Source organism: Neolamprologus brichardi, chromosome 12 (assembly GCF_056152115.1).
Source record: "Neolamprologus brichardi isolate AB-2024 chromosome 12, ASM5615211v1, whole genome shotgun sequence".
Classification (NCBI taxonomy): domain Eukaryota; kingdom Metazoa; phylum Chordata; class Actinopteri; order Cichliformes; family Cichlidae; genus Neolamprologus; species Neolamprologus brichardi.
In genome coordinates, this window is record NC_142115.1 from 1,136,967 (window position 1) to 1,163,967 (window position 27,001).

Genomic DNA, 27,001 nt, shown 5'->3' on the forward strand with positions numbered 1-27,001 from the left:
AAAAACAAAAAGATAATGTATAGTTGTCACAGTGCTGATGTCGATGCATGTTTACTGCATATGTGAAACAGCAGGGTTAGTTTCATACCAGAGAAACGTTCCTCCTTGAATTAAGATTGGACAGAAACATTCCCTAACCTATGAATTATTGGATTAAGATGATGCAAAAAACTAACAAAGAAAGAAAAACAAACACTTTACAACTACTCAGATAGCGATTATATAAATATTTATTTCTTTCAGCTCTGGTATATCCACAAGCATGCTAAACATGAAGTAATGAAGTTGTCGTAAATGTACAGAATCATAACACTTAGCCTTCAAACAGTCTCACATGTAGCTCATGTAGAGAAAGACTTGTTGTACAGTTCCTTTACAACACTCAGAGAAAGAGCAAATAAAGACAAGCTGCTGCAAGCTGCAAACGTCTTTAAAAAGACAAACATGAGAATTACATCTCTTCTTGTAATTCCTCATCCAAAGACTCATTTTGCTGCACAAGCTTAAGAGGTTTGGATTCAACAGTCTGTTTAACATAGTAAAGGGCTTCCGTGTTAATATTCCCTGGTACATATGTGAGTTTGGATGTGGACACTCGTACAGCACACGAGCAGCTCCAGTGCACATTAATGTGTTCCTCCAGGATGGAAGTGCTGACAGGCCGAGGAGGACGGCAGCAGGATGAAGAAAGGAGCCGCGGACAGCGACTTTCCTGAGAGACGCGGTTACGTCCAGGTTTCCTGGACTGTTTGCAGCTGGACACTCATTCTACATGTATGAAGAATATCTATGGAGCGGGGCGATATGAGGATATATAGAAAGGCAGTTGTGCATATTAAGTCCTAACCAGGTCAGACGAACAGCTCTAGTACAGGAAAGCAGAGAACGCCCAGTCAACACAAAAATCCAGAGTTTCTACTGTTAGTGACAGAGACCGTTATGAAGTCTGCAAAGAAAAGGAGATTTTTGCATTATAACGGTGCACTTTATTAAGCAGAGCCCACTACATGGACTACATACTGAACCTTCAGTAGGATAAAACTAATGCAGTGTAATATAAAAGCCCTGGGACACGGGCAGCTGAGTTATATGGATGGCCTTTTTACATGATGATAAATGACAGAAACACTCTGTACAGTGCAGGTAAACAGTTTGAACGATCATAAAGGGAGCATTTGTTGCAAGTTTGCATTTATGCATCGATGGAAATATTGTAACAGTGAGTGTAACATTCAATCCATAATATTGAAATAAAATCATAAATCAAACTTCATGTTATTTGAGTGATTATTATGCAGGACAAAGTAAAATGCACAAACATAGATTTGACAAAGGAAAGAAAACCTGATCCAATGTGTGCCGACACATGTCCTGGTTTCTCTGCATCTAGAATACATTTAAAAATGTCCCCATCTCTCAGGGAGTAAATTTAAAAGCTTTGGAATCAGTTCAATGTTGGAAAAGGCTGCAATCCTGTTCTCATGCTGTCCTCCCATAGGTGCCAGCATGAGCAGAGGTCTCCTTTTTTCCTCTTGTACTTTCCCATTGTTGTGTACTTTTTCAGTGTTTTTCTGAAACGCTGCCGATCTCCGACCTGTATCCCCATGTGATGTCTATGTTGTGTGTGTAAGTCGGGGGGGTTCTATTCCTCTGCATATGGCCAATAAAGCATTCATTCATTCATTCATTCATTCATTCATTCAATCCCACACTGCAGCTGTTGATGCATAAAGGGAACGCTGTTTCTGCGATGCTTTAAGTTGTATATTTCTGGGGACTGTGGTTGGCGCCGTTTTCTTATATATAATATTCTGAGTTGTTTCTTTTGTTTGGATTCTTTGATTTTAAGTTTCTTTTATGGCGACGTGTCCACAGCTACATGTAATCTTCCTTTTTTTCATATTTTTGTTGACGTCTCAGCAGATCGAGACCTCTTCAAAGTAAAACTGGGCGGGTATGTTGAACATGAAGGCGTGGCTCCTCGCTGCTTTCGTCACAATGGGTACAACAGTCGAACGCATCAAGTTTAACGTGTTATACATGACATTGTCTTTTCCCAACAAATACAAATTCACATTAAGAAATAACAGATGTGTATTTGACACAGTGCTCAGGATCTCCTGCCACACTGACTGACTGAGAGGTAAGATAGCTCCTGTACATATCAGCCACTATTTACAGCTCACAAAACCATGAAAACACATCAGCTGTAGACCAAATATACAAGACCATCTGAGTGTGTGTGTGTGTGTGTGTGTGTGTATCTGGTTAAGCCACTGCAATCTGAAGTTTGTGATGACTGGAAGTCTGTTGCAGTCCTGTCGGGGAGTTTTGTCACTCCTCTTTGCACGATTCTTGTAATTCAGTCACACAGAACAGCTTCTGAGGATGAACCACATTTTTAGGTCATGCCACAGTATCTCAATCAGATTCAGGTCTTGACTTTGACTCGGCCACTCCAAAGTCTTCATTTTGTGTTTCTTAACCCCTTCAGAGGTGGACCTGCTGGTGTGTTGGATCACTGTCCTGCTGCAGAACCCAAATGTGCTTCAGCTCGAGGTCACAAACAGATAGTCGCTCTCCTTCAGGATGTTTTGGTCGTTGCATTTACCACAGCAGGTCTTCTGGTCCTGAGACAGCGAAACAGCCCAGACTGTCACACCAGCAGCACCATATATCACTGCTGGTGTGATGGCCCATGCTGTGTTACTTTTACACCAGATGCAACGGGACACACATCTTCCAGACAGTTCAACCTTTGTCTCGTCAGTCCACGTTCACTTCATCACACAGGGCTATGCAGGTATGGATTTTCCCTCTTAATCATAAACACCTTCAGTTATACATTTAATTTACTTGTGTTATCTTTGTCTAATATATAGCTGTAAGAATGCAGATGCATGTAGACATGGTGTCAGCAAGACGGAAAAACAACGAGTACATAACACATAAGAGAAGTCGCTGAGCTGAGTTCAGGAAATATCAACATTACATCTTTTTAAAATGCTGAAATAAAAGCAAAGCCTGTTCTATCAGTGAGCTCATAAATACTCAGCATGTATGGTTGAATATGTGTGTAATAAACAGTAAAGAAATATGTAAACAAAACGGGAAATGTAGTTTGGCTGTTTAGGGTGTCAGATCTGTCCACTGAAATAATTATTTGTACATACAGGTGCTGCGTTTAGAGCATGAAATGTCTGTGTCCAGGTTCATTTGTGGAGTCTCTGCAGGTAGAGGGTGGAGTCGTCAAACAGCGGGTTCTTCACCTCCATCTCCCCCGTCTGAAGGAGAAGAAAGAGACAGAGGGGAAGATTTTAGATTAACTTCCTGTCTTGGTTCTGGGAAGTTCAGTTATTGTTAAATGTCATCAGTTTATTCCTTAGTTTGCTTATGCTTCTCATATATCTTTGCGCTTACTTTGCTCTTATTTTTTGTTTTGTGTTCCATCATTTCCGTCTCATGACTCTAAGTCTTTGTTCTGACTCTGCAGAGTTCACAAAGAGTGAAAGAGCAGCTGAAAGGCTCGAGTGTTGCATAGAGAATCTCTGAGAAACCTTCCTGCTCTTCACACAGAAACAGCGTTGGAGACGATACAAACCCTGCCACAGTGAGTGCTCAACTAACTTTCAGTCACTGCAATCCATACATTATTAGTAAAACTACTGTTAAGACAGCTACATAATAATGAATTCATAATAATGACATAATCTACATAATAATTTTTAAAATACTTATTACAGTGTTTATTTATTCATTGTCATTATTCAGACAGTTCCTGTAGTTTCCCATAACTTTTGTGTGATTTATTCCTTTAATTCAGGTTGACGGGTATGACAATGATGATGATGATGATGACAATGATGATGATGATGATGATGATGGTGGTTTGATTGCACAATCCCAGGAAATGACACAGAAAATGTATAAAATCAGTATCAGCTGTAAATAATCTCCCATGTTCATATCTTAAAGTGCTGGCTGTGGGTGCTGTTTGCATAGTGGCTCATTAGGACCAGGTTGAACGTTAATAACTTCTAATTCTCTCTTACCTGTCAGCACATGGAGTTTTTACACCCATAGCTGCCTAACTAGCTCACTAGTAGGGGTGCAACGATACACAAAATTCTCGGTTCGGTTCGATACTTTGGTGTCACGGTTTGATATTTTTTCGATACAAAAAATGTTCATGCCTTTTTAATTTGTCATTTATTAAAATTATAAATATATATTTTAACTCAAAAGTACAGTTTTTAAATGTAATGTTGCTGAAACAACAAAGTAATAAAAATAAATCTATCTGATGGAGGAATCCCTCATCTTTGGAAAAGAGAGTTTATTACAGAGAAATGTCTCTTTCCAAAATAAAAGCTCTACTATACGCTTCTTCTGGGCTATATTCTCAGCAGCATATTAAACATATCAGGTCCCCATAAGGAGAATCATGTGCTAACGGCTGTCTAAATGACTCGGTAAAGTTTGTAGCATGCGTGCCTGTTGTTTTTGTCTGCTTCCACTTGTCTTTGCACGAGGATGATGTTGGCGTAAATGTGCAGTCATATTCGTTGTGTTCCCACTAGTGCTGTCAGCGTTAATCTGAAATGACGTTAACGCCACAACACGGCAAATCTCCGTTAACGAGCTACCGCGGATTGCCCCGTGTGTGGGGCTGGACGGCCAACACGTTAACGAGCTAACTGCGCTAACACACTAGCTCCCACCCATGTAATTGAGCATTGCGTGGCACATCCGACATACTGTTTTACTTTAGTCCATGACTCGCTTACCTTCAGGGTCATACGTCACATGAAAACCAAAATAGTTCCAAACGCCAGATCTGAATGAGGGTGGGGGAGGTTCAATTTGCCATGTTGCAAGGAGAGCTTAGCTTCTGTCTCGCTAGCTTGCGCTGCGCTCAGTGAATCTGCTTTCAACTACTCCGCCTAGGCTGCACTGTTGAGCGCAGATCCACTGAGCGCTCAACACAGACAGCATCGTCAGAAGGAAAGTTGATAAAATAAATAAAAATTTTGTATTGTTCGATACATATGCGTACCGAACCGAAAGCACTGTATCGAACGGTTCAATATCAATATGAGTATCGTTGCACCCCTACTAACTAGTTAAATACTGCAGGTTGGACTCTTATTTGCAGGACATGTACCTGGATTCGGAGCATCCCTTTCACAGCACAACACTTTTGAACCAGAGTATTAACATCACAAAAGTGATGCACTAAGATTAGCGGCAGACAGCTGAAATAAGCAGATATGACTGTGGTCGTTTCCACTGTGACTGACGACTTACTGGGAAAGCGTAAATGGTGAGAACTGCCGGTTGTGTCAGAGTTTACTGAATCCCTGAACCAATTTAAAAGATATAAATATACAGTGGAGCCAGCATGTAAATGAATGCATCATCACACTGCTTTTGGATACACACCAACAGTTTTCCTAAATGCTGTTTTGGGGCATTATCATGGTTGCATCGTTCACGTCACAGGCGGGGAATATCGTTCCCGCCAAACATCAGCTGTGATCAGTCAGGAATCTGTCACACACTCACACTGTGCTGTCAGTTCAGTGGCTGCATCTGCACCCACATTATGCCTTAATGTCACCCTTATTTCTTGTTGATGAATTCCACTGACTCAGCATTACACCATCACAACGACACCGTTGAACTTTTACTGAATGTGGAGAGAATAATGCAGCATTTACTCACTGGTGCAAGTCCAGGACACTCATACACTGTGAAATCTCCGTCCTCATTCTCCTCATCTGTTGAGGCTGCGGAGTCAGGAACCTTTGGCTCAACCCGGTGTCTGCGGAAAACACACACATATTCAGCAAGGATAACAGCGAGACAGGATAGAGATACGCATGCCAGGGTAGGATGAACATGTCTGTGCAGGGAGGGCGACTCACTTTTTCAGGGAGAGCATCTGTTGCTTCTGGTGCTGGTAGTGGTACATTTGAGCACTGTGGGCCAGCTTCTTGTCCCCAAGCTGGAAGTAAACAAGGGGTAGAGGGGAGATGAGAAGGTCCCTTCCTGAACAAGTAACCATCACAGTGGTGGACATGCAAGAAAGAGCCTCAAGCCCGAAGAGTTGGACAGCAACCAGACGCTGACATTATTGAAGCTAACTGCACTCCATGAGTGTCCATGGATGAGACACCCCCACAATAACTGAAGGCATGACAGTCCTGATTCCAAGGACCTTTCAGTTTTCAGGCCCCTCTTCTGTGGAACCAGCTTCCAGTTTGGGTTCAGGAGACAGACACTATCTCTACTTTTAAGATCAGGCTTCAAACTTTCCTTTTTGCTAAAGCATATAGTTAGGGCTGGACCAGGTGACCCTGAATCCTCCCTTAGTTATGCTGCAATAGACGTAGGCTGCCGGGGATTCCCATGATGCATTGAGTTTTTCCTTTCCAGTCACCTTTCTCACTCACTATGTATTAACAGACCTCTCTGCATTGAATCATATCTGTTATTAACCTCTGTCTCTCTTCCACAGCATGTCTTTATCCTGTCTTCCTTCTCTCACCCCAACCAATCACAGCAGATGGCCCCGCCCCTCCCTGAGCCTGGTTCTGCTGGAGGTTTCTTCCTGTTAAAAGGGAGTTTTTCCTTCCCACTGTCGCCAAAGTGCTGCTCATAGGGGGTCATATGATTGTTGGGTTTTTCTCTGTATCTATGAAGCGCCTTGAGGCGACTTTTGTTGTGATTTGGCGCTATATAAATAAAATTGAATTGAGAAGGAACCAGTCCCGTCCAACTCCTGGCCATAACTTGGCTCAGCACCACATGGAAGCTCCATCATAGCGGCTAAGATTAACAGGCACGTGGCTCAGCACATGAGTGGGTGCCAGGAAGGAAGAAACACCAGAGGGACAAAACCTTAACTATGGGTTGACTACAAGTAATCCCCTCAGTGCCCCAAACATGGATCCTGGAATGCCTACAACTGTAGAAATAACAGAACCTTAAGAATCTTCATCAGGAATTTGATAGGAATGTGGTGTACAACACTAGAGGCCAACCTTTAGCCAATAGCACAAGATTTACCAAGCTCAGGGGGCTCAGGGGGCTCAGGGGGCTTGGTAAATCTCTCAATACTGTTCTGTATGGGCCTCAGCCAGATCATTAACAAGGCTGCCTATGGGTACCGACTACAGAATGGAGCAGTTGTCAGCCACCTCCCTTACATGGATGACATCAAGCTGTGTGGCAGGAGTGAACCAGACATCGACTCACTGATCCACACCACTAGAATGTACAACAATGACGTGGGAATGTCATTCGAACTAGAGTATTATAGTCGGATGGTAACAAAGAGAGGAAAGGTACAGAACTGAGGGGATCGAACTACCAGAAAGCAACATATAGACATTGAGGACGGCTACTCAGGCAAATGGAAACCAGGAAGAGGCCACTAGGAAACCTGCAACCACCAAATACCTGCAGAGGGTCAGGCAAGTCCTGAGGAGTCAGCTGAATGGGAAAAACATACCCCGGAAATCAACACCTACACCACAGGTGTCGAACTCCAGGTGTCCTGCAGGTTTTAGATGTGTCCTTGATCCAACACAGCTGATTTAAATGGCTAAATTACCTCCTCAACATGTCTTGAAGTTCTCCAGAAGCCTGGTAATGACCTAATCATTTCATTCAGGTGTCTTGACCCAGGGTGAGATCTAAAACCTGCAGGACACCGGCCCTCGAGGCCTGGAGTTCGACACCCCTGACCTACACCATCCTAGCTGTCAGATATTCTGCTGGAACTGGAATATTGTCAAGGTAGAAGGAATCATGAAGAAAGAATGATGTATTTATAAAGATTTTTAAAGAACACCTTTATCATTCATCAGCAAAAAATGGGTCTGGATCATGACTTTGTCTTCCTACACAATCCAAAACAGATGAAGAAGCAAAGTGAACATTCCTGACTGGCCTGCACAAAGATTTTACTTTAATCACACTGAACATCTGTGGGATTGAATGAAGATCACGATCCAGAAGAGTACCGAATCTAGAGGAGCTTGAGAGATTTGCCAAAGAAGAATGCACTGGGATCGTCTGTACTCCAAGATCCACCCGGTGTGTGTACTGTCAACTACCAGGGAGGAACAATACGATGGCAGACTCGAGACTGAACAATCTTAGAAGGAAAGGAGGAAGAAGAAGAAGAAGGGCAAGTGGACCTACAGCAGAGCACAGCAGCTTCCAGGAATAAGAACCAAAGGCAGACATCCACCAGGGAATCTCTTTAACAGGGAAAAAGTCTGATGATGTCACGGTCATGTGACCCAGTGTTTGAGTTTTACGTATTTTTTGTATTCATTTTTAATTTAGTTAAATTCTAGGTAGCTGTTCAGACCTTATTTCTTAGTTATTTCTGTCATCTCCGCCTGTACTCAGTCTCCCTGGTTCCTGCGTCTACGTTTCACGTCTATGTGGTTAAGTTCATGCCATGTTTTATCTCCATGTCTCCGTGTTTCCTGTTTTATTTTGTAAGAGTCTGGTGTTCTTTGTTCATTGTAGTTAGTGTTACTCTCCTCTGTATTGTCATTGTGTTTCATTCGAGTCAGCTGTGTTCTCATGTGTCTCCACTTCCCCTGATTGCCTCATGTGTGTATTTAAGTCCTCAGTCTTCCTTTGTTCGTTGCTTTGCCATTTGGTTTATGTTGTTTTTCATGCAGCCGCACGATGAGGTTGCGTGCAGGTCATGTTCATGTCTGTTTCGTCACGCCATTTGGTTCACAGTTTCCATGCATCTGCACAGCATTCTGTTCACGGTGGTCATAGTTATTCCTTTCAGTCAGGCTAGTTTTTCCAGTTTAGGTTTTTGGTTAGTTGCAGTCTCTGTCCCTGTTATGTTTTGTCTACTCCCTTCTGCATCAGCCCAAATAAAGGCTCGCTTTCAGTTTAAGTTCACTCCCGTCTCCTCGCCTGTGTTCGCGCCTGGGTCCACCACACACACTCTCCACACAGTCTGCCCCCGCTGGCCGTGACAGATGGTACTTTTCTGAATTCATAATTACATCAGTTTTCCCCAATCCATCCTAGAGCCTCCATCATGACTTTTTACAGATGCCCACAGAAGGTTCCTCTCCTGATCTCAGTATCTCTCACATACTGGTGATAACTTAAACCACAAGTGTTACATTTAGAGTCGTCATTTTAGAATTCACTGATTTTCAGCCTGGTTTTTATGTAGTTACTGTTACCTTACTGTTTTCTCCCTTATTTAAATCATTAAAGCCAAGTGCAATATATTTGAGTTTTCGAGGCGTCTACGTCATCAGTTTGCTGGATTTGTTTTAGAATAAATTTGATACATTGCAAAAAAAGTCTGATGTAGCAAATATGATAAAAATATGCAAAATACTACAGAATTTTTTTAAAAAACATTTTCCAAAAAATTTAATTTTCCAGTGATTGCTTCAACGTTGGGACTTCCCATATGGAAAAGAAATAGTAAAAACATATGATTTACTCATGAAAGTGGCCACTTTCTCATTACTTTCATATATTTTGTTAGTAAGTATCCAAAACATACAAGTTTCATTATATAATTTTTAAAGGGATCTTATATGTGTTTTCACTCTTGTATGCTTTTCATACAAGTTTCATACAAGACAGATACAAACTTTATATGATTTATATATATCTTTTCCGTATGGGTTTGAAGGGTTAAGAGCTGCTTCTGGCAAACAATTCTTTCATGGGGCTTTTCTGACGAGGCTCCTGTGAGCAGCAGGTGGAAACTGAAGGTCAAATATCTCAGATCCTGTGTTTCCTGTTTCTATACTGTTCATCAGATTTTTGTTTAAGGCGTTTTGGGTGTTTGGTTACATTGTTTACATTTATGCTCACTAAACAGCAGATTATGTACTGCATGTGGAGCTTTGCTGGTAGAGTTTATATCCTTGCATCGCTCAGCAGTGGAGACAGTGGTGATCTGAGACAAAAGTATTTTCAGTGTTTTCTCCCAAACATTTAGTCACATTGTTTCCTCACCAAATTCTCGAATGCCTGAGCACTCATCAGTCCAGATGAAGGGTAGTCCACTTTCTGATTCATATGAACACATTTCTGAAACCTGTAACAATAAAACAAAATAAACACAACAAAACACACACAGTGAAACATTTGGAGCTGACTGAGAAGAGCTGATGAGTTGTATTATAACACATTAACAGTGACACAACGTTCAAAACACATTATCTTATCAATTTCACAACAAGAGCCAATGAGCAGCTCTTGACTCTGTTGTTCCCAGTTTGGTTGGAACAGCTCAGCTCTCTGTGACTTACATGCAAACAAGCCACGAAGAAGACTTAAGAAACCATAGAGTACATTGCAGGTCTGAAAACTGTCTATGTTTCAATATTTTGTTATCTTTCAGATTCATTTAAAAATAGATTTTTTTTTCTCCATCAATCTTCACAGAACACGCCTCAGTAATACGTATGTGGAGTGTGGCACCCAAATGACTCTCAGACCATAAAAACCTCCATCCTGTAGTGGTGTAATGAAAGGAAGACTGTCCACAGTTTCCAACAACGTACTCCCGGGAAACCTGGAACTGGCAGGGATGGGTAGACTAGTGAGGGAAAGTCAATTCAGAAAAATATAGAAATGTGTGCTTCTATGTGACTGCCTCTTCTAGAGCGCTTAGGATCTCAGGGTGGGGCAAAGTTTACAGCTAAAACCCCAAAAACACTGGGTTAAGGACGTGTGTGTGTGAGCCTCAGTCGGTGTCTGAATCTAAAGGGAAGGAAAACACTTGAGTTTAAAGATTAAGACGTTTTGTCCGTACAGCAGTTTCCTGTTCTCTCTATGAGCACATTGAACAGCTGTTTCTTTGTCATCTCTTTTTAAGATTTATAAGAAAAACAATAAATTACATGGAAATACTGTAAATCAAATGGTTCCGATCACTTTAGCATCTCTAACAGAATGACTATAATGATGATGGATACGTCTACAGTGGAGCTGCAGGCCATCCTGTCCACTCCTGAGAGGGATAGTGGGGACTGTTTGGTTCATGCAGCACCTTAGAGAGAAAATAATAAGCTTACCTGACCCAACAGGCCAACGCTACCAGCAGTGCCAGGGTACCTGCCACAGTGACGACGCTGCTCATGACTGAGAGGAGAAACCAACAGACAGCATGAATGATAGAAGAGTCTGCTGGTCTGCAGACATCAGAGTAAGACATGATCCTTTAGTGAAAGCTTGGAGAAATGAGGGAAGCTGAAAGGACAGCAGCTAAGAATAAATAGATGTGAGTGAGTCAGGCCTGTTCCTGCACAGACAACAACATTGATAACAGTAATGCAGTGTGGCAGAACCAATCACAGCAACTTCTGAGGTCTGTCATGTCCTGCTTTAAACTCAGGTTCAGTCCCAAGATTTTAAAGTAGGCGGGGCTTAGTTTGACTTGATACACATGCCGTGATAACATCAGGACGAGTTACTGACAACTGTGTATTTGACAACCCATGAACTTGGCTGGAGGCTGAATTGTTGATTACGTGTGCTTGAGCGCATGTGCCTCCCACACCGACCATAGCAAATCCAAGTCAGCATCTCTTTGGGGAAATTCTCATCATCCCCTCTGGTTTTACGTATTTTTGTCACATGATTATGTCTGTTGGTACCAATGACGCGTGCACTTGTTTGAAGGTTTTATTGCAAATACTGTGCGTGTCCATTTTTGGCACAGTGGTGTCCAGAGGGTGCAAAAATTTAAATCTGACACCAAGACACTAATGCAATCAAATGAGCTGTGTTGCTAATGTTTGACATATCCAAGCCCCACCTGTGGCCCATCCCCTTAATGCTCAGAGCATGGGAAATAATTAGGGGTTTTTTTATGTGTTTTTTAATGAATAACTTATAATTCAAATTTAAATTGGCACTGAAAATGATTGCATATTTGATCATTTTGATGAGGTCTCACGTTGATAAAGTGATTTATTTAAAAAGTGTATGTGTGAGGACTGTGGTTTTAATGCAGGTTACATTTTTGCTACACACGATTCTAGAGGGAAGTCAGTTTGAGGAGCTCTACTGGTTGATGATGGTCCAACTGGATTAAGACTTTTACACCAGCAGTCACAACCGTTTTTGCTCCACGGACGGTTTAATGTCAGACAATATTTTCACGGACACCTTTAAGGTGTCGCAGAGAAACACAACAAAATGACAACGACCGAGACAAAAACTGTGGTGTTTTGTAAATATAATAATAAACGTGTGATTGTGTTTTTCAAAGGGCACAATCACACGTTTATTATTATATTTACAAAACAAAGAAAGCAAACAAAGAAGCAGAGTCTGGGGATGAGGGGAATGACCCGCCAATTTCCGGGGGCGAGGTCACTGAGGCAGTTAAACAACTCCTTGGTGGCAGAGCCCCTGGTGTTGATGAGGTCCGCCCCGAGTTCCTGAAGGCTCTGGATGTTGTAGGGCTGTCCTGGTTGACACGCCTCTACAATGTTGCGTGGAGATCAGGGGCAGTACCCGTGGACTGGCAGACCGGGATGGTGGTCCCCATTTTTAAGAAGGGGGACCGGAGGGTGTGTTCCAACTACAGGGGGATCACACTCCTCAGCCTCCCCGGGAAAGTCTATGCCAGGGTGCTGGAAAGGAGAGTTCGTCCGCTAGTCGAACCTCTGATGCAGGAGGAACAATGCGGTTTTCGTCCTGGTCGTGGAACACTGGACCAGCTCTTCATCCTCTCGAGGATACTTGAGGGTGCATGGGAGTTTGCCCAACCAGTCTACATGTGTTTTGTGGACTTGGAGAAGGCATTCGACCGTGTCCCTCGGGGTGTCCTGTGGGAGGTGTTGCGGGAGTATGGGGTGTCTGGCCCATTGCTACGGGCCATTCGATCCCTATACAACCGTTGCAAGAGCTTGGTTCACATTGCCGGCAATAAGTCGGACTCGTTCCCGGTGGGTGATGGGCTCCGCCAGGGATGCCCTTTGTCACCGATTCTGTTCATAATTTTTGTGGACAGGATTTCTAGGCGCAGCCAAGTGGCGGAGGGCTTTCGCTTTAATGGCCTCAGAATCTCATCTCTGATCTTTGTGGATGATGTGGTTCTGTTGGCTTCATCGGGTGAGGGCCTCCAACTCGCACTGGAGTGGTTCGCAGCCGAGTGTGAAGCAGCGGGAATGAGGATCAGCACCTCCAAATCTGAGGCCATGGTTCTCAGCCGGAAAAAGGTGGAGTGCCCACTCCGGGTCAGGGATGAGGTCCTGCCCCAAGTGGAGGAGTTCAAGTATCTCGGGGTCTTGTTCGTGAGTGATGGGAGAAGGGAGCCGGAGATCGACAGACGGATTGGGGCTGCAGCTGCAGTAATGCAGACGCTGCACCGGTCCGTCGTGGTGAAGAGGGAGCTGAGTGTAAAAGCGAAGCTCTCAATTTACCGGTCGATCTACGTCCCTACCCTCACCTATGGCCACGAGCTGTGGGTAGTGACCGAAAGGACGAGATCGCGGATACAAGCGGCGGAAATGAGCTTCCTCCGAAGGGTGGCTGGCCTCTCCCTTAGAGATAGGGTGAGAAGTTCGGCCATCCAGGATGGGCTCAGAGTAGAGCCGCTGCTGCTCCACATCGAAAGGAGCCAGCTGAGGTGGTTCGGGCATCTGACAAGGATGCCTCCTGGGTGAGGTGTTCCAGGCATGTCCCACCGGGAGGAGGCCCCGGGGCAGACTGTGTGTGTGTTAAATACGCACCACAGCACTCAGGACAATGTTGGTAGACTGAAATACAGTGAGATCAGGAGGAGGCGTCGGCTTTATCTAAGGGCTCCATTTTACTGCACAATTACTTTTTTCACACATGTGGTGAAAAGTAGTTTACGTTGAATCCTCACAGCGGCCTCTGTAAGGTGACGTCTGCTGTTCAAAACGACTCTATAGCTCTCTTGAAATTAAGCTGGGTCCTAACTCAAGGACAGAAAGACTTACTGATGAAGACGTGGTCATCAGGAGGGTAGCGGAGGATGATGGGACTGCTCAGAGCGGCAGTGTGGTTTTTAGCGGTGGGTGAAGCGATGCTGGTTAACAGGACACTCTGAGTAGGAGGCTGTTCCACAGAAGATGCTCTGTGAGTGTAGCCATGCTCTTCAAACTGCTTGGACGTGATCTCCTGGGAGGATGGGGCTAAAGCAAGAAAAAGTGTGGATTTATTACTTCATTAGGGGATTTTGTCACATAGCAAACATGGATAAGAAGAAGAGTGTAATACCTGAGCTGTAGGACTCGGGTCTCTGTTCCCTGATGATTGCAGAGAGAAAGTCAATCTCCTCGTCGAGTTCAGGGTATGGGCTCGCTTTATCTGGAGGAACACAACACCAGGATCTTACCATCTTCATCTAAACATTTGTTTACTAAAGCTCAGGGCCACCACCGAGCAGTATCTTAGCTGTTCCTGGGACTGCGCTCTTCTGGACAGAGATCTCTGATTGGGGGTCACTGCACCAAGTACTCCAGTTACCATGGGGACCACCGTTACCTCCACCCACATCTTCTCCAGCTCTTCTCTGAGCCCTTGGTACGTCTCCAGCTTCTCCTGCTCCTTCTTCCTGATGTTGCTGTCATTCAGCATCGCTACATCGATCACTACGGCCGTCTTCTTCTGCTTGTCTACCACCACTGTCATTTTCTCCGTCTGTATCTGGAATAGGATGATCGGTCGGCCATTCTCGACCACGCTGGGAGCGCATCGTTACACAGACTGCACATGGATGGGCCTCTCATGGATCAGGGAGCTGGACTTGTCTCCTACTTATACATCCAACCACAGTATGGAGTAGGTGGTGTGACCAGAGCTGTGCTGATGTACACAGGGGGAACAGTTTTAATAGCACTGTTGTTTGCTCCTCCTACACTCATATACACCAACACATGCACCCAACATATCACTCCCCACAGTGACGAGTGGGAGGGGCTATGGGCTCCTGCATCTTCGGTATGTTTGTATGTGTGTGAGACATGCCAGTGCTCCAGGAGAGCTGACCTCTGGCTCTCTAGAGCTCTTGCCCTTTGACCTTTGACCATGAGGGCTCACTGAGTCTGAGGCCTCCCTCCTTCTTCTGCTGGAGTGGTCACGCAGTTGTCATGGAGACGTATGGCTTTGAGTCTTCAGTACCGTTGGAGGGCTGCAGATGCTCTGGGTCTAATGGGCCATTTTCCTGGGAGGCATCAGCCTCATTATGAAGAATGTTTCATCACACACACACGCACACACGCACACACACACGCACACACACACACACACTCACACACGCACACACACACACACACACACACACACACACACACACACACACACACACACACACACACACACACACACACACACACACACTTAGAACTGCTTCTAAGGAAATTGTTAATGGTTAAACGAGTTGTTTGCAGGCAGTCGTTGTGTTTCCGGTGCGGAGCTTCATGTGTCCAAACCGTCTGTACACACTCACTTCTCCAACTCTACCAAAGAGGCGTGGCCATATTAATGAACAACAATATAACAGATCCAGAAGTTAGATCAATAATACTTCTTTAATCTATATATGCATGTATGTAGTACTAGTATCTATGGAGCAAATGTTAATGACCCATCTGTGGACATCGGGTCAGTTGGAGGCGCAGTCAAAGATTGCAGCGGTCCCAGATCAGATGTACACACTGGAACTCTTTCCCATGTTGCTGTCTGTGTTTATTGTGCTATGCTGTGTTGATATCTGTGCATTCCTGTATTATCCTTCTGTGTTACACATTTCTATGTTTTTTTCCTCACTACCTGGCCTGACCTGTCTCCCCAATGTGATGTTTGTATTGTATGTACAGTCTGTCATCTCGATTGTGGGCAAAAGACCTGCAACTGACGAATAAAGGCTATATCATCATCATCTTTGTTACATTGTTTCTCACCTCACTCTCTGGTCACTGACACCACACTTATAATCTGCAGGTCTACACACAGTCTGAGTGACTTTGTCTGTGCAGCGTTCACATCATCCCACTCTCAGGGATTTCATCTCCTCTTCCTCAGCACACCACTCACACTCTTGTTTAGTTAGCAGCTCCATTATGATGGATGTTACAGACACTCCGATTCCCTCTATCACCATCAGGAACTGGAGATTTAATACTTTGTTACTGGAAAAACTGGTTTCAATGTTCAAAACCTGAGAAATTCTTCAGAATTGTATAAGGTCTGTTAACACATAGTGAGTGAAGAAGAAAAACTCAATGCATCATGGGAATCCCCCGGCAGCCTACGTCTATTGGAGCATAACTAAGGGAGGATTCAGGGTCACCTGGTCCAGCCCTAACTATATGCTTTAGCAAAAAGGAAAGTTTGAAGCCTAATCTTGAAAGTAGAGATAGTGTCTGTCTCCTGAATCCAAACTGGAAGCTGGTTCCACAGAAGAGGGGCCTGAAAACTGAAGGCTCTCCCTCCCATTCTACTTTTAAATACTCTAGGAACAACAAGTAGGCCTGCAGAGCGAGAGCGAAGTGCTCTAATAGGGTAATATGGTACTACAAGGTCATTAAGATAAGATGGGGCCTGATTATTTAAGACCTTGTATGTGAGGAGCAGGATTTTGAATTCTGGATTTAACAGGAAGCCAAAACAGGAGAAATATGCTCTCTCTTTCTAGTCCCTGTCAGGACTCTTGCTGCAGCATTTTGGATTAGCTGAAGGCTTTTCAGTGAGTTTTTAGGACTTCCTGATAATAATGAATTACAGTCGTCCAGCCTGGAAGTAATAAATGCATGAACTAGTTTTTCAGCGTCACTCTGAGACAGGATATTTCTAACTTTAGAGATGTTGCACAAATGGAAGAAAGCAGTCTTACATATTTGTTTAATATGTGCGTTGAAGGACATGTCCTGGTCAAACATGACTCCCATGACTTCACATATTTACTATTTCTCAGGTTACCTGTTGGAAGATCTTGTACAAAAAGTTAATGCATGTTCTGCATGAACTAATACGCACTACAAGTTGGAAGACAGAATCTAATTGCGTGAATACAGAACATTCTGCTCATCTGTGAAAAGAGTCGGAGTAATATGAGGTAGGAGCACCTACCTTTAACAGAATGAGTGTGAGGAGCATGTCTCCTCTTGACCACGCAGCGTCCACTGGAGTTTTCCACCAGGGGGCGCAGACAAGGCCCACAGTGGGAGCTGCCAGGCCGGCAGAAGTGTCTTCCTGCCAGGGCACATTCTAAACTCCGAGGGCACAGAGGAGAGCCTGTACATGAACATACGACACAGCACTATTATTCAAAATACTCTGAAGTGAAGACGTCTCACGTTTCTATTTTTATTTTACTTTAATTACGTTTCTCAGTGGTCACATTTTGCTCCCTGATTTACAGTGAAATACTGTCTCAGGCCATTAGTGACAGAATCATTACAACAGCACACAATTCATTATGTTTTAGATCTTAGATATTTGTTAACATACCAACAGAGCGACGCCTCCTCTGTTGGTTAGCACCAGTATGGAGCCATAAAAACACACGATATTCTTCTCCAGCAGCTTCAATTTCTAACAAATATTCACTCGAGACAGAGAACAGCTATTCTGACAGACGTGTGCGGTGATAACTGAGCCGTGCTACATTACACTGAGTGTAAAAACAAAAAAAGCAGACAAGCAGAGATCCATAAGTGAAACCAACAAAGTGACACTGAAATAGGTGATTAAGCAGGACCGTCCTGAAGCCTGTTTTATACACATCTGAATGCTAATGACGACCTTACAAAACGCTCATCTCATCGTGTTCAATAGAAAATGAAATGAGCAAAAACGTCTTTTCCTGACAGACTTCTATAGAAACTACACGTCTGTTTGCAAATGAACAAGTTTCTGTCAGATCAGGAAACAAGCTGCTAACTTTTTTTCTTTATGCATCACAAACGCACACAGGAGCTGAACAAGCCGGACTAAAGTACTCTGAGATATTCTATGTGCGAGGCTAAGCTACTGTTTGTAGCATTTTATTAATATTTTTGAAAAAGTCTTTGAGGGACAAATATATCAAACGAGATATTCTCTTCAGTTTGGTGCTAATTTTCTAAATATTTATAAAAAATATAAAGTACTGAGCAAAGTCTTAATGAAGCTCTTTCATGTCTTTGTGTCTTCCTTCCAATTAACAATTAGCCTGATAAGTTTTAAAGGAGCTTTAAGCCAGTGGTGTCAGATTCGTTTTACACTGTGGGCCACATCAGCCCACTTTGTTTAACTGTTTTTCTACAAGCTGAAGAAAAAGCTGCTGTGACAAAGAAGGAAGTCTGTCAGCACAAATTCAAATTCAAATTTTATTTGTCACATACACAGTACGATATGCAGTGAAATGCTTAGACAACTGCTCGTGACCTAAAGAAAAAAGAAAAGGCTATGAATAAGATAGGAAATAAATATGAAAATTAAAAAGGGTGAATTTAACTAGGAAGGAATAAAATAAAATAAAATATAAAAATTAAGTTAAGAATGAGATAACTGTACAACACAAATTAGAATGAAGGGTAAATTTAACTGGGAAAGAATAAGATAAAATATATAAAGTTGAAAATAAAATAACTGTACAACAAAATACACAATACACAGTATAGAAATATATAAGAATGTATGAAGAAATATTAATATAAATATATATATATATATATATATATATATATATATATATATATATATATATATATATATATATATATATATATATATACAATAACAGCAGCTGTACAAGTATTAACTGGAAATGAGGAATATAATGTCCAACTCTTTGGACTTAAACTGTAAGAACTACATGTATAAAACAGCTCATTGCACAAACTGTCCAGATGTTTGTTTTGTAGTTTAAAAAAGACAGAAGAAATGTCTTTGATTTGAGACATGGCTAAGTGTTTTGCATGTTTGCATAATTTGTGAAAGTTGACATTTCTTTGGTGTCCAATAGCAGAAATTAGGCTTTCTTGTCAGAGGTCATTTTTAGGGGAAAAACAGCAACGTTGTACACAACTGTACAGTGGTGTGTAATGAACAAGCAAACAGATACAACAGATGTGGTGGTACAGCTTGTTAAACCAGATGTTCTGGTCTGTACCACTGCACTTCCTGTCTCTGGAACATCTGCCCAAGCAACAGCTCTCCAGGCTTTGGTCGTTTTTATGGACACTGGCTGCTTTTTCAACCATTTTCAGTCTAATCTTTGTACCCGAACAAACAGTTTTTGTGTGTGTTAAATTCAAATTCAAATTCAAATTTTATTTGTCACACACACACAACTATACACAGTATGACATGGGGGTGAAATGCTTGTAGCTGTACGATGCCCGACCATTAAATGACAGGAAAAAGTTTTACAGTATTTACAATTTACAGGTTACTACAAAATTTACAAATTAACTTAGAAATTTACAGTAAAAAATGTGCAAATAGCAGAAAGAGATTATAAAGATTATAAATTATAGGAAATGTGTGGTGGTGCGTGTGGTGATGTGATGTGTGGGAGAGTCCAGTCCTACACCTGGTTCAGGGCTGAATAGCCTGGGGGAAGAAGCTCCTCCTCATTCTCTTTGTTTTGGTCTTAAGGGAGCGGAAGCGCTTCCCAGACCTCAACAGTGAGAAGAGTCCATTGTTGGGATGGGAGAGGTCCATCATAACCTTCCTAGCTTTGGACTTGCACCGCTTGGTGTAGATGGACAGCAGGTCAGGGAGCTCTGATTGAATGATGCGTTCGGCTGAGCGCGCCACTCTTTGCAGATCTCGTCTGTCCTGCTGTTCCCAAACCAGGTGCAGATGTTTGCCGTCAGGACGCTCTCGATGGTGCAGGAGTAAAAGTTCTTGAGCACCTTCAGTGGCAGATGGAAGTCTCTAAGTCTTCTGAGGAGGAAGAGACGCTGACGGGCTTTCTTAACCAAGTCAGTTAAGTCAGTTAACAGAGTAAATGGTGACGTATAAATTATTCAAGCATCAAAAAGCCTATGAAGGGGTGTTGTGTCTACAAACACAGTGTAACATGTGTAAAACTAATTTTTGTATTAACAAGATGATTCCCAAACAGCCTTTAAAGATACACATAAAGTGTTTTATTTGTCATTTGTACACAAACACTAGATGTGGGTTCATAGAAAATATTGTGCAGAGCTGAGAGTCAGGGTCAGAGAAATATAGATGTCAGGTAGTTTCAGAGAGCTGTGGTATGAGAAAACTTCTGTCATTTAGAGATGTATTGCATGTTGAAATGTGTATTGCACCAACTAAATTAGATTGTGTGTGTGTCCTTATTTTGTTTCTCCCATCAGGAACTGTGGCAGGAAAGAAGCCGTTGTGGAAGCGTGCTGTGTGTATATCATCAGACTCTGCTGCGGCTCAGGCTGGACGTTCAGAGGAGGCTGTGGCCTGGATGGTAACCGTCTCTGATGATAGAGTTGGTACCACAGGGACCCCAAAGCCGTGCGTCCGTCCACTCCTGCACCACCTCTTCACATAAGCACTTGTTTTACTTCAGTTATTATTTTCTACGATCAGAGTTCAGTTTATTCTTTATTTTAGTTTGTTGCGTTTTTCCTGAAATCTTATTTCAGATGTTTTGTCTATGTTGCAGAGGTCATTCTCCTCTGTTTGGACCGTGAGGTTTTTGATGACGTGCCTGTAAGTGGACTCCTCCGGCAGCTTTATGAGGCCCAGGATGCTCGTGTCATCAGCATACTCGATCCTGCCAGTGTCAAGCTAGTCATGGATGCACAGGGTGAAGAGTTTAGGGCTGAGACTGACGGTGAGCTCAGAGGAGACCCTGCCTCCCATCCTGAACACCTCTGCTCTGGAGGTTAGAAAGTCCAACTTTCCTGGTCTGATTGTGTTGAACTGTAATCCAGGAAAAGCGTAGGTTCTATTGCTATCCAGGTACTGCAGGCCAGTACATGAGTACCAGTGGCACCAGTGCACTTTCTGTCCTGGTATTAATAGTTCTCACTGTGACTAGCTAGCCTTTAGCTGTTTGATGTAGGCAGATCTTAGCAGACATGTCACATGGTCAGATTTACCAAAGGCTTGGTTCAGTGCATGTCTTCACAGGGGTAAATTAGTCAATTTTTCACTTTATTAGTTTGCTTTGCAGTTTTCTTCATTAATATAATTCATTAATCATTTGGTTAAACCTAACACTGATGTTATGAGGCGCGCACATAGTAACATTGTGTGGTTTTTCTAAAATGTTTTGTTATATTAATTATGTTTCTCTTTCTTTGAGTTACCTGGTTTGGGCGGTGGCTGTTTCCTGTCTGAGCAAAAGGCGTGGCTGAGGACTCTGGGAACAAAATGCCTGCTCAGCAGGACCCACCATGGGCTTACCAGGAGCAGGGTGTTTTAGGTTTAGTTAGGCTATTCTGTGCTTAGTTATTATTAGTGTGTTTTTTTGTTTTCCCCCCTATTGTGTTCAAATGGTTTGGCCAAATCATTATAAAAGCTACCCTCATGTGTCTTTGTAATTAGGTCAGTTTGTGAGTTAAGTTGTGTCTCATTTTGTTTTGTTTAAGTTTCTGGAAATTACTTTTCATGGAGTTATATTTAGTTGACCTCTTTTATGGGCCTGCTAAGTATGTTTTTGAATTTTGTTAATTTTGGACTTTTTGAGGGTTAAAATAAAGAAAACCCTTTTTGAAGATACTTTTTTGCCTGTGTCCTCTTTGCTTTGGCTGCTTGGTCCCTCATAATTGGTGGCAGCAGTGGGATCTGCCAGTTGAGGACACAGGTTTTTTTTTTCCTTTGAGGTTTTTTCACCCCCAGAAAAAAAGGAAAATGCATCGGGGAGGAAAGGTGGAAAAGAAGAAAGGAGTAACTGTTCAGAAGGAAGCTGATGCTGAGGAGGAAATTGGAGTCTCTGAAATGGTGGAGAGCACTGAGGTTGAAGAAAGGGAGCCATCTCTGTCAGATCTGATGTCAATATTGCAAGCTCCCTCACACTGATGTTACTGTAACAGTTTCTGCTTTTTCAAACGTTCCAGTGATTACATTCTCCTAGAATGATGAGAACACTGTCCAAATATGTGTTTTTGTGCTTACTGATCATGTGGTGCATCCTTTGCAGAGGTGGGAATGTACACAACACTCGAAATGTTGCATTGCTGTTCTCTGGATAAATAAAAAGAATTGCACTTTAAAGTCAGGTATTCCATATCCACTAGCTTAACATTTGCCAGATCTTGGCATGGAGTCGCTAAAGTATTCTGAGGACATTGGATAAATAGATGGAAAAAAGTAGAGAGCCTAAACGTCTATCTGCAGCTGATGAACTATATCTGAATGTAACATTCTAGAGAAGTAGGAAAACAATCTGGCAAAGACATTACATAGGACCTGAGAGACACATCTGGAACTTCTGTTGATACGTTTACTGTTTTAGAAAGGGCCTGAATGGAAGGGTGGATGTCCCACATACCAAGTTCTGACTGTGTTGACTATTTGTCGAAGGTTCAGACGTCAGTGATGAATCCACAAACCTTCACACACCGTAGATGAATATAATTAAGTGTGTCTCCTTAAAAGACAAAGGAACTTCATATCTGTTTGCCAATAATATTGGTTTCTATTCCTGAATTCTGAGTCCCCAAAGATCGTTTAGACACTTAAACAATCGTGACTCAAGAGTTGGGAGTTTGTCTTGTAATCAGAAGGTTGCTGGTTCGAGCCCCGGCTCGGACAGTCTCAGTCGTTGTGTTCTTGGGCAAGACACTTGACCCGTTGCCTACTGGTGGTGGTCAGAGGGCCCAGTGGCGCCAGTGTCCGGCAGCCTCGCCTCTGTCAGTGCGCCCCAGGGTGGCTGTGGCTACAATGTAGCCACTAGTACTAGCCACTGTCGGACTAGTAAAGCGCTATACAAATACAGACCATTTACCAGACCAACAGGATCAGAGAACAGCACCAACTGTTACCTACCATGATAAACTTGGTGGGCACCCAAAGCCAGTCAGGGCATGCCTGCTGTATCTAGGCCAGACGGACAGACAGATGGTCAGCTTAACACTTACAACCATGATTTTAGGGTGGCATGGGGCTTAGTCAGTCACTGGCTAATTGATCCCAGGACTATACTCGGCACAAATGTTCCTGTATTACTATGCCAGTCAGTAATGTTATGGCTCTCCATGTATGCCACGCACCCTGCTGGATTGTCTCATCTTTACACAGCCTGCACCTGCGGTGATAGACGCCAGCCTCTATGGATCTTGTGCTCAGAGCTTGTGCTGCCATGATTAGTGCCTCTGTGCTGTCTTTCAGTCCAGCCACTGGTAGGATTTCTCAGTATAACTTCTTCTATCTGCCCGTGGGACATGCTGTGCAGGGACCAGCCCTTCCATGATGGTGCCTCTTGGTGATGAAGGGTATCTGACGACAGGCAGGGCGTCAGTGTTGACAGCCCGGATCTTGTTTTTAGCAGGACTTGCCTGAGCCTCTGTCCGATCCTGGTTCTTCCCACTGAACCAGTTCCTAAGGACTTGTGTGACCCTGTGCAGGTGTTTGGTTGTGGCTTTCCTGGCCTGTTGGTTCCCATTTCCCTGTGGAATTCTTTGTATTCCTTGTACCTGTCTACAATCTTGCCTTCTGGTAGTGTAATCAGATTAGTCCTGACTACCTTCCCTCATTTACATAAATATGTATGTGAGTATGTGGTCATTTAATAATCACACACACATAGAAATAAACACATATAATAAAATGTGATATGTTACAAATAAAACAAAAATATAATAAGAATTCTTCTGATAAAAATCTTACAAATCTCAAATGGGTAGTAAAGAAACAGTACACCAAAATATTTTAGGGTTTTTTTGTTTCTTTGGGGTTTTTTTTAGAGGGATGAGCATACTTTGTGTATTTCCTCGTTACTTTAACAGTCTTTAACTATAATAGCTTGCATCAAACTGGCATTGACCTAATTAAGCATTAACAGCTCCACATGTGTATAATGAGATTGGATCGCCATACTTTCTATAAAGTTGTGCAAAGTAGGGCTGCCACAAACGATTATTTTGATAGTTGATTAGTCACCGATTATTTTTGCGATTAGTCGACTAATCAGATCATCATCCATTGGACGTAAAACTACAGCTTATTACACCAGCAGCATCTGCTCTTATATAACTATCATTAGCTTACAGCTGTAAGTGTTTAAGGTCTGTGCTAACTAACAATAAAGACAAGATGATAGTTTATTAAATTTTAATGAAATTTGCAGATTGTTTCGGTGAAGTTTAATAAACTCCTTGCTATCTAAAATATAACAGGACACCGGAGTAAATTCTCGAGCATCTCACACTTCTGATAATCAGCTGTCTGCTTGACGTTTATTCAGCTGTGTAAAAACTATAACTTTAATCTCAGCCAAACCGATTTACTCAGGAACAAATAAAATACTGAAAAAAAGCCAAACAATAACATTTTTAAGTTATCTAAGTGACTTATATATCATGTTTAACCTGAGTAGCGAAAGACAGCGGTGGGTTTGAAAATGATCTGCCGGGAGTCCGGTGCTCTCACGGCTCTAGTTAGCCTAGCCCCCGGCTAGCTATCGAGCTAGTGGCTAACAGACGTCTCCGAAAACGTCGGAGCGCTTTTGAAAATATGTGGTGTCTTGATAAACTGAGCAGATATTTGAGGTTTACACAGCTACATTCTCGCCTGAAAACATGTTAAACGTTTATTTTGTGACCCAGAAAGAATAATAAGAGTAATATTAAAACTAACTAGCTGCCGCCATTGTTGGAAACTGAGCTGGACTGTGCTATGAATTCTGGGACACAGCTTCTTCTTCTTCTTCTTCTTCGGGGTTTAACGGCAGCTGGCATCCTTGTACATGCAGTGCTGCCATCTTCTGTTTCAGTCCGTTATTACACTCTTAAATCCTACTACTTATTCCTGCGTCTTTTGGGATCTTACAAAGCTTCAAACGACGCGTCGACTATTAAATCAGTCGGCGACGTAATCGTGACTAGTTGACTAATTGTGGCAGCCCTAGTGCAAAGGTAGTTCGTATTTTGTTTTCTGACTGTTACAGTTTGCTGAACATAACACAGTCTAGTGGATTTACACGTTATACCTAAAAAACAAACAAACAAAAACAAAGCTAAAATAAATCAGGCAATGAAAAGCAAATGAATAAATTTCTATAATTTTTATTTCCAGTACAGCAAAAACATCCCTCTTTAGGAATATTAACTGCTACGGAGACTTAAACATTTACTTGGAAACCTTTAATTATTCAAAAATCACTTTTTAAATGTCCACTCATTAGGCAGAGTGCCCAGATGTTACCCAGATGTTACCCCAGCACATTTCACAGAATAAGACAACAGCTGTGGTCTCCATCACAGCACGGTCATAATCAGGTCGTGGTCGAACACCCTGAACAGGAGTCTAGATTTAGCTCATCAGCAGTCACTGCTACAGGCCTGACGTGTCTAAACTGAACGAACCGAGATCCTTAACAGTTCATTCATCTGACAAACACTCGCTTGAACCTTTGTTTTAATAAAGATAAAAGATAAGAACACCAGCTGATCCCTGGCACATTTTAGGTGTTCAGGTTGTTTGTGCATCCATCAAGCGCTAATTTACAAACGGCCATTAATGCCCATAAAACCATTGTTGTCCATGAAGTATTGGACACAGTGGGCGACCACGGTGAACTGAGCCACATGTTCTTTCACTGAACACACAGACTGTGATATGTTATGGATCAGTTCTGTATGTGTTCTGCCACACACAATAACTAAAGCACCACATGTGGGTTAATCCACCACTGGAAACACAAACAGCTGTTTTTTTAAATGATGTATATTGTTTTTAAAAGTATCACAGATCTGTAGATATGAGCTATAAAAGGAACTGGAACTTCAGACTTGTATCATCAGCTCGACTCTACGTGGCCGCTGACGTCTGTGACAGGGAGCTCTTCAGCTGTGACATCAGGAATGTGCTCCTGAGAAGCTCCAGGCCACAGCAAACACTCTGTTTAGATAACAGATCTGCTAACAAACACCTGGAAAACATATTCTTCCTCTTCGCTGCCTAACAGGATTTGTGCTGTCGTGGTCTTCCAGCCTGACACAACACGACACATCACAGGGTGAGAACTACTGTGGTACCCCCCCACTGTCTGCACTGCGCTGACATGCATGCTCTACAGCCAGCAAACATATGTGCACATCTTAACCCTCGAAACTAAAGACTCAGACGACCAGCACGATGCCACCATTACAAGCTGTAGCATCACCTTTAACTTCTTTTTCATGCAGCTGTTGACTCAGTGTCATCTGAGTCATCATCAGGAGAAACACTCTGTCCCTGCACGCGGACAACATCCAATCACTTTAGACTGAAATCCCATAATATTCACAGCAACATGCTCTGCACACTGATTGGAACAAACACAGTAACTGGCTTCATATATTCACTGGGCTAACATTAGATATCATGCTCATAGACGCATTTCTGTAGAGAGCACCTCCACAGTAATAACTGTTCCCAGGCTGATGGTGCGCAGAGGCCCGGCTTCATAAATGTGTCTCCTTACCTGCCAGGCAGCTTCTCAGCGCCAAAAGCGCAACGAACACCACCGTGTGTCCGAGCAGCCGAGCCCTCATCCTGGGCACAGACACCAGACGAAGGCGGAGGACGGGGAGATGGTGGCGGCGCTGATCATTCCCCCATCCTCGGTGTTTAGAGAGGAGAGGGACGCAAGCAGACAAAGGAACAACGAAAAACGGCGAAAACACGAGGATCAGCGAGTGGCGTCGGGACGCTGCTCGGTGTGTTTTCCGCAGGATGTCTGCATTTTTCCTCCGGCCCTGCTCCTACCGGACAGCAGTCCCTGCTGCTGCTGCTGAGGCTCAGCTGTGGCAGAACGACGCCAGCCTATGACGTAAGCACGCTGCACTGCCTTCACCTGCCGCTG

General features: G+C 42.9%; 1 protein-coding gene across 1 annotated transcript; it reads right to left on the reverse strand.

Moving 5' to 3' along the window:
* Positions 1-207: 207 nt before the first annotated feature.
* Positions 208-26,950, reverse strand: npdc1b (neural proliferation, differentiation and control, 1b). Its single transcript, XM_006802535.2, has 9 exons — positions 26,621-26,950; positions 17,125-17,289; positions 14,272-14,361; positions 13,992-14,186; positions 11,091-11,157; positions 10,027-10,108; positions 5,928-6,007; positions 5,725-5,824; positions 208-3,284 (listed from the first exon to the last, which is right to left on the reverse strand). The coding sequence occupies exons 1-9, from the start codon at positions 26,688-26,690 to the stop codon at positions 3,213-3,215; spliced, it is 921 nt and encodes a 306-aa protein (XP_006802598.2). The 5' UTR covers positions 26,691-26,950; the 3' UTR covers positions 208-3,212.
* Positions 26,951-27,001: the final 51 nt, after the last annotated feature.